Below are 16,113 nucleotides of genomic sequence, written 5' to 3' on the forward strand. Positions count from 1 at the left end.
ATATCAATCTTTGGGAGCAAGCTACGAATATTCAAATGGATTATGCCTAGGCCTGACCTATTCTTAAACTCTATAGGGGTGTTACAAGTAATAATATCAGGACCAGGGTTTATCCGTAAGCCAGAAATCAGGAGTAAAAGAAACAACAAGTTACGTTTCCTAACTTCATTGTGATTGCTAGGTAATGCCCTTCTAGAGTAAGATGTAGCTGTAAGTAGGGCAGAAGGCCTTTCTGATAGAACAAAGTTGGACTCTAAAGCAAACAAACTAACAAGACACAACCAATTGGCATAATCAAAAGTATCTACATAAGAATGAGATAATGCCTGGCCAAATGGACTGATAAACAATGCAGTTGTTAGAGGGTCTGGAAGGATCAGAGGGGAGTACACCCTTTCTGATGTGCACACCCCAGTGGACCCACTTAAGTCCCAGAGAGTCAGAGCAGCAACAAGCAAAGCCAGGGAGAAATTCATTGTAACCATATAGATTTCACAACAGAAGTCCAAAAAAGGCTGGTAGCCTAGTGGAAGCTAGATTCGGTATAGCTGGAGGCTAATGGCCTGATAGAAGCTGGCTTCTACAGAGCTAGAGTCTGGTAGCCTGGTAGAAGCCAGATTCAATAAAGCTGGAGGCTAGTGGTCTGGTGGAAGCTGGCTTCTGCAGAGCTGAAGGCTGGTAGCCTAATGGAGGCTGAATTCAATAGAGCTGGAGGCTGGTGGCCTGGTGGAAACTGGCTTCTGCAGAGCCAGAGGCTGGTGGCCTGATGGAAATTGGCCTTCAATAGAGCAGGAGGCTAGTAGTCTGGTAGAAGCTGGCTTCTGCAGAGCCAGAGGCTGGTGACCTGATGGAAACTGGCCATCTGCAGGGCAGGAGGCTGGTAGCCTGATAAAAGCTGGCTTCTGCAGAGCCAGAGGCTGGTAGTCTGATGGAGACTAGGATCAGTAGAGCTAGAGACTGGTGGCCTGGTGAAAGCTGGCTTCTAGAGACTGATAGTCTGGTGGAAGCTAGAATCAATAGAGCTGGAAGCTAGTGGCCTGGTGGTAGCCCAGGCTTCAAACAGTCCAGTAGCAAGCTAGGCCTCAATGTTTCCTTAAAATAAATCCCAGGCCTTCAGCAGGGCAGGAGGCTGATAGCCTGATAGAAGCTGGCTTCTGTAGATCTGGAGGCTAGTAGTCTAGTGGAAGCTGGCTTCTGCAAAGCCAAGGGCTGGTGGCCTGGTGAAAGCTGGCCTTCAGCAGGGCAGAAGGCTGGTAGTCTGATGGAAGCTGGCGTCTGTAGAACTGGAAGCTAGTAGTCTGGTAGAAGCTGGCTTCTGCAGAGCCAGAGGCTGATGACCTGGAGGAAGCTGGCCTTCTGCAGGGCAGGAGGTTAGTAGCCTGATAAAAGCTGGCTTCTGCAGAGCCAGAGGCTGGTAGTCTGATGGAGACTAGGATCAGTAGAGCTGGAGGCTGGTGGCCTGGTGAAAGCTGGCTTCTAGAGGCTGATAGTCTGGTGGAAGCTAGAATCAATAGAGCTGAAGGCTGGTGGCCTGATGGTAGCCCGGGCTTCAAACAGTCCAGTAGCAAGCTAGGCCTCAAACATGTCTCAAACAACCAATTCAAAATGTTTCCTTAAAATAAGTCCCAGATATATCAGAGTTTGGAAATCAGGAAGAAAAAAAAACAGAAAAAAGAAAAAACATGAAGAGTATCCCATGTTCAACCATATCTATATCCCCTAGACAACTTAAAACATAAGACATTCACAGACCTCACAAACAAGGAGAACAAACAGCTGCCATCTTGGTTGCCTTGGTTGCATGGCAAAAGTCTATACTATACACACTACACACGCACACACTCACACTCTTTATATACACACTTAACATGCATGCACTCTCGCACTACATGCACACTCTCACAAGGCACATTCTCTTGCATTGCTCACACCCACACTATATATATACACACACTATACCTTTGTGTCAAAGTCAAAGTCAAAGTGTTTTTTATTGTCATTTCAGCTATATACAGAGTACACAGTGAAACGAAACAACGTTCCTCCAGGGACCATGGTGCACATAAACACAGTGTAGACAGAACAATAGTGCAACAGTACAAAAGTGCAGACAGACAATACAACACCATACAGACAAAGAATAATAAATAACAAGACAGTGTGCAAATTATGCAGTGTGCAAAAAGTGTGCAAAAAAGACCAGTGAGGTAGTAATTACTCTATTACACAGTGTGCAATAGAGTCCAGTGAGGTAGTAGGGTTTTTAGTGCTTTCCATTTTCTGGGGTAAGTGGGGTAAGAGTGTGTGTGCATGTACAGAAAAACCATCAGTTCAGTCTCTGCAGTTGAGGAGTCTGATGGCTTGGGGGTAGAAGCTGTTGCAGAATCTGATCGTGCTGGACCGGATGCTGCGGTACCTTCTTCCCGAAGGCAGGAGGGAGAACAGTTCGTGTGAGGGATGAGTGGGGTCATTCACAATGCTGGTTGCTTTGCGGATGCTGCGGGTGGTGTAAATGTCCGTGATGGAGGGGAGAGAGACGCCGATGATCCTCTCAGCTGTCCTCACAATACGCTGGAGGGTCTTGCGGTCAGAGACGGTGCAGGTCCCAAACCAGGCAGTGATGCAGCTGATTAGGATGCTCTCAATGGTCCCTCTATAGAAGAGTGTGAGGATGGGTGGAGGGAGACGGGCCTTTCTCAGCTTCCGGAGGAAGTAGAGACGCTGCTGGGCTTTCTTGGCTGTAGAGCTGGTGTTCAGGGTCCAGGTGAGGTTATCTGCTAAGTGGACACCAAGGAACTTGGTGCTCTTAACAATCTCCACAGAGGACCCGTCGATGTTGAGTGGAGAGTGGGTGTGTTGTGCTCTCCTGAAGTCAACAACCATTTCCTTTGTCTTGTCCACATTCAGGTGAAGGTTGTTGACTGTACACCAGTCTGTCAGCCGCTGCACCTCCTCTCTGTATGCTGACTCGTCACCTTTGGTGATGAGACCCAGCACGGTTGTATCATCGGCGAACTTGATAAAGCTGTTAGAACTGTGTTTTGAGGCCGAGCGAGCTTAGCTTCCTGATGAGGTGTTGAATGCTGAACTGAAGTCTATAAACAGCATTCTGACGTAAGTGTCCTTCTTCTCCAGGTGGGTGAGGGAGAGATGAAGGGTGGTGGTGATGGCATCGTCCGTGGAGCGATTGGGATGATGCGCAAACTGCAGGGGGTCCAGTGAAGAGGGCAGTTGTGTCTTGATGTTCCTCATGACTAGCCTCTCGAAGCACTTCATGATGATGGGTGTAAGTGCAACGGGACGGTAGTCATTGAGGCAGGACACTGTGGACTTCTTCGGCACGGGGACGATGGTGGTGGACTTGAGGCACGTTGGGACAGTGGCGCTGCACAGGGAGATGTTGAAGATGTCCGTGAGAACATCTGTCAGCTGGTCTGCGCACTCCCTGAGCACTCTGCCGGGGATGTTGTCTGGTCCTGCAGCTTTTCGTGGGTTGACTCTGCGCAGAGTGTTCCTCACATCCACTGCAGTCAGGCACAACACCTGCTCGTCCGGCTTGGGCATGGTCTTTCTCGCCATCGTGTTGTTTTGTGCCTCAAACCGTGCATAAAAGTTGTTCAGGGTATCAGGGAGGGAGGCATCACGTTCACAGGACGGTGGCATTGTCCTGTAGTTGGTGATTGCCTGGATGCCCTGCCACATGCGCGCTTTGCCTCTCTGATGGCTCTTGACAGGTCGGCTCTCGCTTTCCTCAGGGCCACCTTGTCACCCACTCTGAAGGCGGAGTCGCGGGTCCTCAGCAGCGCACGTACCTCAGCAGTCATCCAAGGCTTCTGGTTTGGGCGTGTGGTGATGGTCTTGGAGACAGTGACATCATCAATACACTTGCTGATGTAGCCAGTGACTGATGCTGCATACTCCTCCAAATCAACAGAATCGCCTTCAGTAGCAGCCTCCCTAAACATGTCCCATGCAGTGCACTCAAAACAGTCCTGAAGGGCAGAGATGGAGCCTGCCGGCCAGGTTTTCACCTGCTTCTGAACTGGTCTGGAGCGTCTGATGAGTGGTGTGTATGTTGGTGTCAGCCAAACACACATGTGATCCGAGAAAGCGAGGTGGGGGCGGGGCTCCGCCCGGTACGCGCTGGGGATGTTTGTGTAAACAAGATCCAGCGCGCTCGCTCCTCTCATTGCAAAGTTCACATGTTGGTGGAATTTAGGGAGCACTGACTTGAGATTTGCGTGGTTGAAATCTCCGGCGATAATAAACAGTCCGTCTGGGTGTTTGTTTTGCAGATTGCTGATAGTCCGATAGAGTTCACACAGAGCCTCTTTAGCATTAGCACCAATGCTAGCGCTGGGTGGGATGTAGACAGCAGCTATTAGCACGGCGGAGAACTCCCGTACTAAATAAAAAGGTCTGCACTTGACTATCAGGAACTCCACCAGCGGAGAGCAGTGTTTGGCGACAGTCACAGCGTTGTTACACCATTCCGTGTTGATGTAAACACACACGCCTCCACCGCGGGTCTTCCCGGATAGAGCCGCGCTCCTATACGCTCTGAACGCGGTTAGCCCGGCTAGCTGAATGGCGCTGTCCGGAATGTTGTCGTTCAGTCACGATTCCACAAAAACCAAAGCACAGCAGTCTCTGAACTCACGCTGGGTTGTTCGCTGGAGTCGGATGTAGTCCAGTTTATTGTCACGGGAACAGACGTTTGCAAGAAAGAGCGATGGTATAGCCGGCCGGCTAGGACTAGTCTTTACAAATAGTAACACAAAAGCACCATTTAACGGACCCGGAGCGGCCGCTGCGTGTTAACACACTATACACTCGTGAACTCATACCCTCGCCCGGCACGCACACTCTCACAAAGCGCACTCTCCCTCGGTGTGCACACACACTCGCACAGCGTGCACACACACTCGCACAGCGTGCACACACACTCGCACAGCGTGCACACTCTCTCGCACAGCGTGCACACTCTCTCGCACAGCGTGCACACTCTCTCGCACAGCGTGCACACTCTCTCGCACAGCGTGCACACTCTCTCGCACAGCGAGCAGACACACTCGCACAGCGTGCACACACACTCGCACAGCGTGCACACTCTCTCACACAGCGTGCACACACTCGCACACAGCGTGCACACTCTCGCACACAGCGTGCACACTCTCGCACACAGCGTGCACACTCTCGCACACAGCGTGCACACTCTCGCACACAGCGTGCACACTCTCGCACACAGCGTGCACACTCTCGCGCACAGCGTGCACACTCTCTCGCACAGCGTGCACACTCTCTCGCACAGCGTGCACACTCTCTCGCACAGCGTGCACACACACTCGCACAGCGTGCACACACACTCGCACAGCGTGCACACACACTCGCACAGCGTGCACGCTCTCTCGCACAGCGTGCACGCTCTCTCGCACAGCGTGCACGCTCTCTCGCACAGCGTGCACACTCTCTCGCACAGCGTGCACACTCTCTCGCACAGCGTGCACACTCTCTCGCACAGCGTGCACACACACTCGCACAGCGTGCACACACACTCGCACAGCGTGCACACACACTCGCACAGCGTGCACACTCTCTCGCACAGCGTGCACACACACTCGCACAGCGTGCACACACACTCGCACAGCGTGCACACACACTCGCACAGCCACACACTCGCACAGAGTGCACACACACTCGCACAGAGTGCACACACACTCGCACAGCGTGCACACACACTCGCACAGCGTGCACACACACTCGCACAGCGTGCACACACACTCGCACAGCGTGCACACACACTCGCACAGCGTGCACACTCTCTCGCACAGCGTGCACACTCTCTCGCACAGCGTGCACACTCTCTCGCACAGCGTGCACACTCTCTCGCACAGCGTGCACACTCTCTCGCACAGCGTGCACACTCTCTCGCACAGCGTGCACACACACTCGCACAGCGTGCACACTCTCTCGCACAGCGTGCACACTCTCTCGCACAGCGTGCACACTCTCTCGCACAGCGTGCACACTCTCTCGCACAGCGTGCACACTCTCTCGCACAGCGTGCACACTGTCAGTGCTGGGTGCAGTAGTGAGTTGATGGTGATATATGGTGCTGGTAGAGGAAGGTAATTACAGGATGGGGTTCTGGGACGAGCCGCTGGAACAGCTTCCCAAACACTCTCACACACACACTCTCACACACACACTCTCACACACACACTCTCACACACACACTCTCACACACACACTCTCACACACACACTCTCACACACTGTAAATCACTCTATACACACTATACACACACACACACACAGTTATGTGCCAATCTACTGGAAAATAATAACGCAAAAACTACATGCAAAAATACATTTGATAAATTAAGAAATTGAAATTGCACAGAAATATTTAATATTAATTTAATTTAATATTTAGTACTTTACCACAACGGGACAATAGATTAAAAAAAAGCAAACCGTAAAAGGATTTTTTTTTGTTTATACAAGAACATAAATAAAAGTATAAAAAAGGACACATTATGTAAATGTGTAAAAAAAAAATACTTAAAATGTCTAACATGTTTAACTTTTTTTAAAGTTATATAAAAAATAATATATCATAATCAAAAGTACAAATGAAAAGGTTTTTAAAAAAACAGTGCGAACTGAACCTTCTCTTAACTAAATAAACCACTGTCACCAATCACAGCATTTATAACAGTATATATACACAGTATAAGCCCCGCCCCCTCCCCGCCCACTCAGTTTTAATCACTGTCACTGGTTCAAACTAAACACGGCAAATTAGAGACTTTAGGAAGAGACCCGTTATGAATTTCTGCATTTACGTTAAATACGTTAAATACAGTACACAAGAAATGAGCTTTGGTCCAGAATTGCTTTTTTTGGACATTAAAGGGGACTTTTATATCTGTTTTTAATTTAGAATAGATCTAGATGTTCTATTAAAAATATGTTCATAAACAAAAAAATAAGTTCTTTAAACAAAATCACTCAAAAATAAAGATAAAGATCTCACCAGCTTATTCTATCAGTTTCAGTTCAGTTTCTTACATCATCTAATTACTCACTTTGGACATTAGTTACAGATCCCTCCCTCAGAAGAAGTCTGCTGGCTAATCCTGCTGTGTACTGTCTGAGGTTCTCAAGCAGCAGACCAGCAGAAATGAATTTTTTTTCTTCAACTAATCTAGTGGGCGGGGTTCTGATGGGGGTTAACGGTTGAGGGGAGGAGCCACTGTGGTTCTATGCAGGTTTCCTGGTTTATTGTGACATCACAACAAGGGAGGAGCATCCAAACGGCTCATAGAAGTAAATGATTCCTGATACTTTTTTCAAACTTTTTTCAGCTGATTTAGTGCTTGGAAATATTGGTAATATTCAGGTGGTGTTCAGGTGATGTTTAGGTGATGTTTAGGTAATATTCAGGTGATGTTTAGGTGACGTTCAGGTGACGTTTAGGTGGTGTTCAGGTGATGTTCAGGTGACGTTTAGGTGGTGTTCAGGTGATGTTTAGGTGATGTTTAGGTAATGTTCAGGTGATGTTTAGGTGACGTTCAGGTGACGTTCAGGTGACGTTCAGGTGACGTTTAGGTGACGTTTAGGTGATGTTTAGTTAATATTCAGGTGGTGTTCAGGTGATGTTTAGGTGACATTAAGGTGATGTTTAGGTGACGTTCAGGTGACGTTAAGGTGACGTTCAGGTGATGTTTAGGTAATATTCAGGTGATGTTCAGGTGATATTTAGGTGATGTTTAGGTGATGTTCAGGTGATTTGTTTGGTGATTATTAGGTTATTTTTAGGTGATATTTAGGTAATGTTCAGGTAATGTTCAGGTGACGTTCAGGTGACGTTCAGGTGACGTTCAGGTGACGTTCAGGTGACGTTCAGGTGACGTTTAGGTAATATTCAGGTGATGTTCAGGTGATGTTTAGGTGATGTTTAGGTGATGTTCAGGTGATTTGTTTGGTGATGTTTAGGTTATTTTTAGGTGATATTCAGGTGATGTTTAGGTGATGTTTAAGTTATTTTTAGGTAATGTTCAGGTGATGTTTAGGTGATGTTTAGGTGATGTTTAGGTAATGTTCAGGTGATGTTTAGGTGATGTTTAGGTGATGTTCAGGTGATGTTCAGGTGATGTTCAGGTGATGTTTAGGTGATGTTTAGGTGATGTTTAGGTGATGTTTAGGTGATGTTTAGGTGATGTTCAGGTGATGTTCAGGTGATGTTCAGGTGATGTTCAGGTGATGTTTAGGTAATATTCAGGTGATGTTTAGGTGACATTAAGGTGATGTTTAGGTGACGTTCAGGTGACGTTAAGGTGACGTTCAGGTGATGTTTAGGTAATATTCAGGTGATGTTCAGGTGATATTTAGGTGATGTTTAGGTGATGTTCAGGTGATTTGTTTGGTGATTATTAGGTTATTTTTAGGTGATATTTAGGTAATGTTCAGGTAATGTTCAGGTGACGTTCAGGTGACGTTCAGGTGACGTTCAGGTGACGTTCAGGTGACGTTAAGGTGACGTTCAGGTGACGTTTAGGTAATATTCAGGTGATGTTCAGGTGATGTTTAGGTGATGTTTAGGTGATGTTCAGGTGATTTGTTTGGTGATGTTTAGGTTATTTTTAGGTGATATTCAGGTGATGTTTAGGTGATGTTTAAGTTATTTTTAGGTAATGTTCAGGTGATGTTTAGGTGATGTTTAGGTGATGTTTAGGTAATGTTCAGGTGATGTTTAGGTGATGTTTAGGTGATGATCAGGTGATGTTCAGGTGATGTTCAGGTGATGTTTAGGTGATGTTTAGGTGATGTTTAGGTGATGTTTAGGTGATGTTTAGGTGATGTTTAGGTGATGTTCAGGTGATGTTCAGGTGATGTTCAGGTGATGTTCAGGTGATGTTCAGGTGATGTTTAGGTAATATTCAGGTGATGTTTAGGTGATGTTCAGGTGATCTTACCTGCCACATCTTCATACACATCAGCATCCCCCGCGTCGAGTCTGGAATTAATGAGCAAACAGGAGTCTGAGTTTCTAACTCCACCACTTTAATCTATAAAACAACACAAAACAGCAGAGATTAACAAATACAGAATATATATATATATATAATAATAGAAACTATAAATTACTATTTGTTGAACACTTTCAATATCTTACAAGATACACAGTAACAAAACACAGTACATTTACCTCAGCAGTGCTATATTAAAAAATACATTCTGAACAAACAGTCGGCTCAGTTAATGTTACTATTCTAGTCCTGTACAGCCACTATGAAACACTGCAAATTTACTTAAGTTAGAGTAAAACAGTTGTTGTTTTAATAAATTAGTCTGGCTTTTCACTAATACTCAGTTTCACCTGAATACTTTGTCAAATGAAAATTGTGCATATTTAATCAAAACTTTAAATCGTACACTGACTAGTAAGTTTTAGTAATGTGCCTCAAACCTGACTACTGACATCATTTTTATTATTATTATTATTATTAGGCAAAAAACACTAATCTAATCATTCAAAAACATAACAATGATGTTTTCTTTGAAAAAGAAGAGAAAGTTACATTACAGGCTTCTTAATTTATGTTATGGTGAAAAAAGATATATATATATGTTCGGTTTTTGATAGTAGCCTTTGACTAAATGTTTAATTTTGTTCAGTTTTAACCACAAATCTAATTTTCAACACATCCCTAATAATAGTATGGCATATTATCATATCACATTGTATGCAAAAAAAAAAAAAAAATATATATATATATATATATATATATATATATATATATATATATATATATATATATATATATATTTATATATATATATATATATATATATATATATATATATTTTGTGCAATATTTAGCAAAAATAATATTTATTATTTTATGAAAATAGGGTTTTTGTAAGGTACTTTTTACTAAATAGACAAACATTTTTACAGATAATATAGTTTTTACTGAATGCACTAAATAACTGATTAAAATGTAATATATATATATTTAAACTCATACTGTATGAATTAACAGTAGATCTAAAGGTTCAGCTGGATTCTGCACTAAAACCACATGAAGAACAGTCTGTGTTTCTCATATAAAAGAAATTAATAGCTGTTAATGACGTTAATTAGGGTCTGGATGTTTTGACGATACTGATACATCAATCAGACCGGGGGAAGTATAGCCCCGCCCCCGTCCCGGGGGTGTGGTCAGACCTGTTTGTTTGTGGTGAAATCTGTCTGAACTGAGGGAGAGAGATCAGCTCTTCACTTTATCAAGTTCAGACTTGATTCTGTTTCACTAAAAACAGACGAACGAGACGCAGCTCAGAGTCAGGAGAACAACGGGACCTCCGTCCTGCTGTATCATCCTGTTACTGTCCCGTTACTGTCCCGTTACTGTCCCGTTACAACCCTGTTACAACCCTGTTACAACCCTGTTACTGTCCCGTTACAACCCTGTTACTGTCCCGTTACAACCCTGTTACTGTCCCGTTACTACCCTGTTACTGTCCTGTTACTGTCCCGTTACTGTCCTGTTACAGCCCTGTTACTGCCCTGTTACAGCCCTGTTAGTGTCCTCTTACAACCCTGTTACTGTCCTGTTACTGTCCTGTTACGACACTGTTACAACGCTGATACTGTCCTGTTACAACACTGTTACAGTCCTGTTACAGTCCTGTTACAGTCCTGTTACAACACTGTTACAACACTGTTACAACACTGTTACAACACTGTTACTGTCCTCTTTCACAACGCTGATACTGTCCTGTTACAACGCTGTTACGACACTGTTACAACGCTGATACTGTCCTGTTACAACGCTGATACTGTCCTGTTACAACGCTGATACTGTCCTGTTACAACCCTGTTACTGTCCTGTCCTGTTACAACCCTGTTACTGTCCTGTCCTGTTACAACACTGTTACTGTCCTGTTACAACCCTGTTACTGTCCTGTTACAACACTGTTACAGCCCTGTTACAGCCCTGTTACAACACTGTTACTGTCCTGTTACAACACTGTTACGACGCTGTTACGACGCTGTTACGACGCTGATACTGTCCTGTTACAACACTGTTACAACGCTGATACTGTCCTGTTACAACCCTGTTACTGTCCTGTTACAACACTGTTACAGCCCTGTTACGACACTGTTTCAACACAATACAGTCCTGTTACAGTCCTGTTGAAACGCTGATACAGCCCTGTTACAGCCCTGTTACAACCCTGTTACTGTCCTGTTACTGTCCTGTTACAACGCTGATACTGTCCTGTTACAACCCTATTACTGCCATGTTACGACACTATTTCAACATCAACACAGTCCTGTTACAGTCCTGTTGAAACGCTGATACAGCCCTGTTACAACCCTGTTACTGTCCGGTAACAACCCTGTTACTAACAGCCCTGTTACAACCCTGTTACTGTCCGGTAACAACCCTGTTACTAACAGCCCTGTTACAACCCTGTTACTGTCCTGTTACTGTCCTGTTACAACCCTGTTACTGTCCGGTAACAACCCTGTTACTAACAGCCCTGTTACAACCCTGTTACTGTCCTGTTACTGTCCTGTTACAACGCTGATACTGTCCTGTTACTACACTGTTACTGTCCGGTAACAACCCTGTTAATAACAGCCCTGTTATAAACCTGTTACGGCTCTGTTATAATGCTGTTACAGTTCTGTTACAACCCTAATACAGTGAACACTTAAAAATGATGAGTTTCTTTGATTTTACCAAATTAAAAACCTCTGGAATATAATCAAGAGGAAGATGGATGATCACAAACCATCAAACCACCAAACTGAACTGCTTGAATTTCTGCACCAGGAGTAAAGCAGCATAAAGTTATCCAAAAGCAGTGTGTAAGACTGGTGGAGGAGAACATGATGCCAAGATGCATGAAATAAACTGTGATTATAAACAACCAGGTTTATTCCACCAAATATTGATTATTTCTGAACTCTTAAAACTTTATGAATATGAACTTGTTTTCTTTGCATTATTTGAGGTCTGAAAGCTCTGCATCTTTTTTGTTATTTCAGCCATTTCTCATTTTCTGTAAATAAATGCTCTAAATGAGAATATTTTTATTTGGAATTTGGGAGAAATGTTGTCTGTAGTTTATAGAATAAAACAACAATGTTCATTTTACTCAAACATAAACCTATAAATAGTAAAATCAGAGAAACTGATTCAGAAACTGAAGTGCTCTCTTCGTTTTTTATAGAGCTGTATATATTTAGTTTAGAGATCTTTATTAATCTTATTTAATGTGGAAAACGGTGCTAATAAGAACCACCTTCCACGAGCTGAAGCTTCCAAACATTTGGCTGGTACTGTACACACACACACACAAACACACACACACACACACACTCTCTTTTGGTATGCGCTGTGATTAGTACCGCAGGCTGTTAGGACATGACGGACGGGTCCGGGTCGGCGCTGCGGGTCTGAAGCTGATTGGTGGGGCGATTAAGATTCATCCTCGTTAAGAAGCTCAATTAAACTGCAATTATTAAAACCCTGTTCATATTTTAACATCCAACCACATCTGGAGCACAGCAACCACCACCCCCCCCCACTCCATCACCCATCACCATCACACTGTAAACAAAGAGACCTTTAACTGCTGCCTCATCCCCTCAGGAGAGAGAGAGAGAGACAGAGAGAGAGACTCATTTAAAAGAGAGACAGACAGCAGGAAAGGAAAAGTAAACACAGTGAAAGATGTGAAACTCAGTGGGTGACAGACGGAAAGAAAAGAGAGAAAAACACAAAAAATAGAGATTATTAGACAGAGGTATCAGACAGACAGATAATAGACAGACAGATAGATGGACAAACAGACAGAAAGGCAGGTAGAGACATGGGCAGATAGACAGACGGACAAATCAATAAAAAAGGGGGAAAAAAGGGATAGACAAATAGATTTATACAAAGGTAGACAGACAGGTAGATTTACAGATAAACAGAGAAACAGACAGACAGACAAACAAAAGTACAGACAGACAGATACAAAGCTACAGACAGACAGAAGGACAGAAACAGACCACAAACAGACAGACAGATACAAAGCTACAGACAGACATACATCTAGAAACTGGCCTACAGACAGACATACAAGCAGGTAGACAGACAGAAGGATGGACAGACAGGGACAAACAGATAAATAAAAAACAGACAGATAGAGATGGATGTTAAATACACACACAGTCAGTAGTAGGAAGCTGACTCTGTGTACTGTCTCCGGGGCGATCTGTCTACCCACAATGCCCTGCAGCGCAGGATCCAGTTCCGCTCGCCACACACAGACAGGTCATTTGCATATGTGTAGCGAGTGTGTGTTTGAAGTCTGAACTGTAACCAAACACACTTTCGCTTTCTAGAAGAATAAATATACGACCAGATGTACCTGAAAACCCTCTCCTTTATTCAGCGTTTCTGCTGAAATCCACTGTTTACCCTGATTTTGTTTTAGTAACTGCGTCTCTACTGTCTCTGCTGTCTCTACTGCGTCTCTACTGTCTCTACTGTCCACAAAAGACTAGATCACACAGCAGGATATCTGTGAGGAAACTTATTGCATTCAGCCACAACATTAATGTTAGTAATATGAAGGCATTGAATGATGTCCCACCCTGTCCCCTACCTGTCCCTTACCTGTCCCTTACCCGTCCCTAACAGTCACTACCCGTCCCCACCCATCCTTATCAGTCCTTATTCATCCCTACCCATCCCAAACCTGACCCTACCCGTCCTTACTCATCCTTACCAGTCCTTTCCTTTCTCTATCTGTCCTCATTAGTCACTACCTGTCCCTACCAGTTCCTACCCATCCTTACCAATCCCTACAGTCCTCATCAGTTCTTTACCTGTCCTTACCCGTACTAACCAATCCCTACCCGTCCCTACCCACCTTATCTTCTCCTTACCAGTCCTTACTCGTTCCCAACTGTCCTTACCCATCCTTACCAGTTCCTACACAACCCAACCCATCCTTACCCGCCCTTATCCATCCCTACCTGTCTCAATCTGTTCTTACTCATCTGTCCTTAACCGTCTATATCCTACCAGTCCATATCCTCCCTGTCTGTATCCGTCCCTACCCGTCCTTATCAGTCCTTACCAGTCCCTACCCGTCATTATCCATCCTTACCCATCCCTATCCATCCCTACCGGTCCCTACCAGTTCCTGCTCGTCCCTACCAACCCTTACCTGTCCCCACCCATCTCTACCCATCCCTATCAATCCCCACCCTTTTTTTACCTGTCCCTACCAGTCCCCACCTGTCCCTTCTAATACTTACGCATCCCTATCTGTCTCTACCCGTCCCTACCAATTCTTACGTGTCTTCACCCGTCCCTACCCAACCCTACCACTCCTTACCCATCCCCATTAATCCTTCCCCGTCCCTATCCACCCTTACCTGTCTTTACCTGATGCTACCAGTCTCTACCAATCCTTCCCCTCCCCGTCCCCTGTCCTTATCCGTCCATAAACGTCCTTACCTATCCCTACCAGTCTCTACCCATCCTTCCCCTCCCCGTCCCGTCCTTATCCGTCCCTGTCCCCACCCGTCTCACCTCCTCGGTGTGCTGGGTTGGCAGTGCCAGCAGGGTTCTGGTGGACTCCAGTAGGCTGCACTGGCAGAATCCCACGCTGCCCGTGTGGAGAGAGTGTGTTACTGCAGCCCGACCTTCAGCCAGATCCCACACACACACTCTCATATCCCTACCCTGACTGAACACACACACACACACACACACACACACTCTATTGTATTACTCAGTATCTGCTGTATATTAACAGTATATTGTATATATATATGTAGAGTGTGGGGGTTCTGCAGGGCGGTTCTGTGGTACCTGAGGAACGTGTCGGTGGCTCGGACGGTTCTGATCCAGATAACTGAAGCTCCATTATGGCCGTCTAGAACCGTCTCTGCTCTCCGAGTGTTCAGGTTCCACACGTGTACAGAACCTTTACCTGACCTGCAATAAAAAAGTAAAAAAATGTGGAAAGAGAAATATTACAAGAAAGTAGAGAAGGAATTTAACCTAGAAATATTTGGATTATTTAGTTAAAAAGAATAAAAAAAACGAAGGAGGAATTAAAAGAAAGAAAAAACTAAAGGAAAGAAAGGGTTAAAAGAAATAAAAAGACTGAAGGTTTGAATTAAAGGAAAAAATAAAGAGAATGAAGAAATTATTGGATTATTTATTTAGAAAGCATTGAAAAAAGTATGGAAGAATTGAACAAAGGGGAAAATATAAAGAAAGAAAGGATTGAAAGTTTAAAGTTAGAACTGTATCAGATTGTAAACACCATGTATTGCAGGTAAACGAGTGATGGGCGGTGACTGGCTGTGACTGGCTGTGACGGGCTGTGACGGGCTGTGACGGGCTGTGATGGGCTGTGATGGGCTGTGATGGACTGTGATGGACTGTGATGGGCGGTGATGGGCGGTGATGGGCGGTGATGGGCGGTGATGGGCGGTGATGGGCGGTGATTGGCGGTGATGGGCTGTGATGGGCTGTGATGGGCTGTGATGGGCTGTGATGGGCTGTGATGGACTGTGATGGACTGTGATGGGCTGTGATTGGCGGTGATGGACTGTGACTGGTTGTATGGGCTAATGGGTTGTGATGAGCGGTGACGGGCGGTGATGTGCTGTGGTTGGCGGTGATGGACTGTGATGGGCTGTGGTTGGCTGTGACTGGCTGTGACTGGCTGTGATGGGCTGTGATGGGCTGTGATGGGCTGTGATGGACTGTGATGGGCTGTGATGGGCTGTGATGGGCTGTGATTGGCGGTGATGGGCTGTGATTGGCGGTGATGGGCTGTGATTGGCGGTGATTGGCGGTGATGGACTGTGACTGGTTGTATGGGCTAATGGGTTGTGATGAGCGGTGACTGGCGGTGATGTGCTGTGGTTGGCGGTGATGGACTGTGATGGGCTGTGACTGGCTGTGATGGGCTGTGATGGGCTGTGATGGGCTGTGATGGGCTGTGATGGGCTGTGATGGGCTGTGATGGACTGTGATTGGCGGTGATGGGCGGTGATGGGCTGTGATGGGCTGTG

General features: G+C 45.3%; 2 protein-coding genes across 3 annotated transcripts in view; both read right to left on the reverse strand.

Moving 5' to 3' along the window:
- Positions 1–16,113, reverse strand: part of txnrd2.2 (thioredoxin reductase 2, tandem duplicate 2) — a 427,445-nt gene that overhangs the window by 339,530 nt on the left and 71,802 nt on the right. The gene's annotated exons all lie outside the window — the stretch shown is intronic.
- The window catches only part of gnb1l (guanine nucleotide binding protein (G protein), beta polypeptide 1-like), a 65,795-nt gene that overhangs the window by 32,034 nt on the left and 17,648 nt on the right, over positions 1–16,113 (reverse strand). Inside the window, exons 3-5 of the mRNA XM_049470308.1 lie at positions 14,897–15,022; positions 14,615–14,771; positions 8,981–9,073 (exon numbers count right to left, since the gene is read on the reverse strand). Coding sequence (XP_049326265.1) covers positions 8,981–9,073; positions 14,615–14,771; positions 14,897–15,022 — 376 coding nt within the window. The remainder of the gene's footprint in view (positions 1–8,980; positions 9,074–14,614; positions 14,772–14,896; positions 15,023–16,113) is intronic.

The sequence above is a fragment of the Astyanax mexicanus genome, chromosome 22 (assembly GCF_023375975.1).
Source record: "Astyanax mexicanus isolate ESR-SI-001 chromosome 22, AstMex3_surface, whole genome shotgun sequence".
Classification (NCBI taxonomy): Eukaryota; Metazoa; Chordata; class Actinopteri; order Characiformes; family Acestrorhamphidae; genus Astyanax; species Astyanax mexicanus.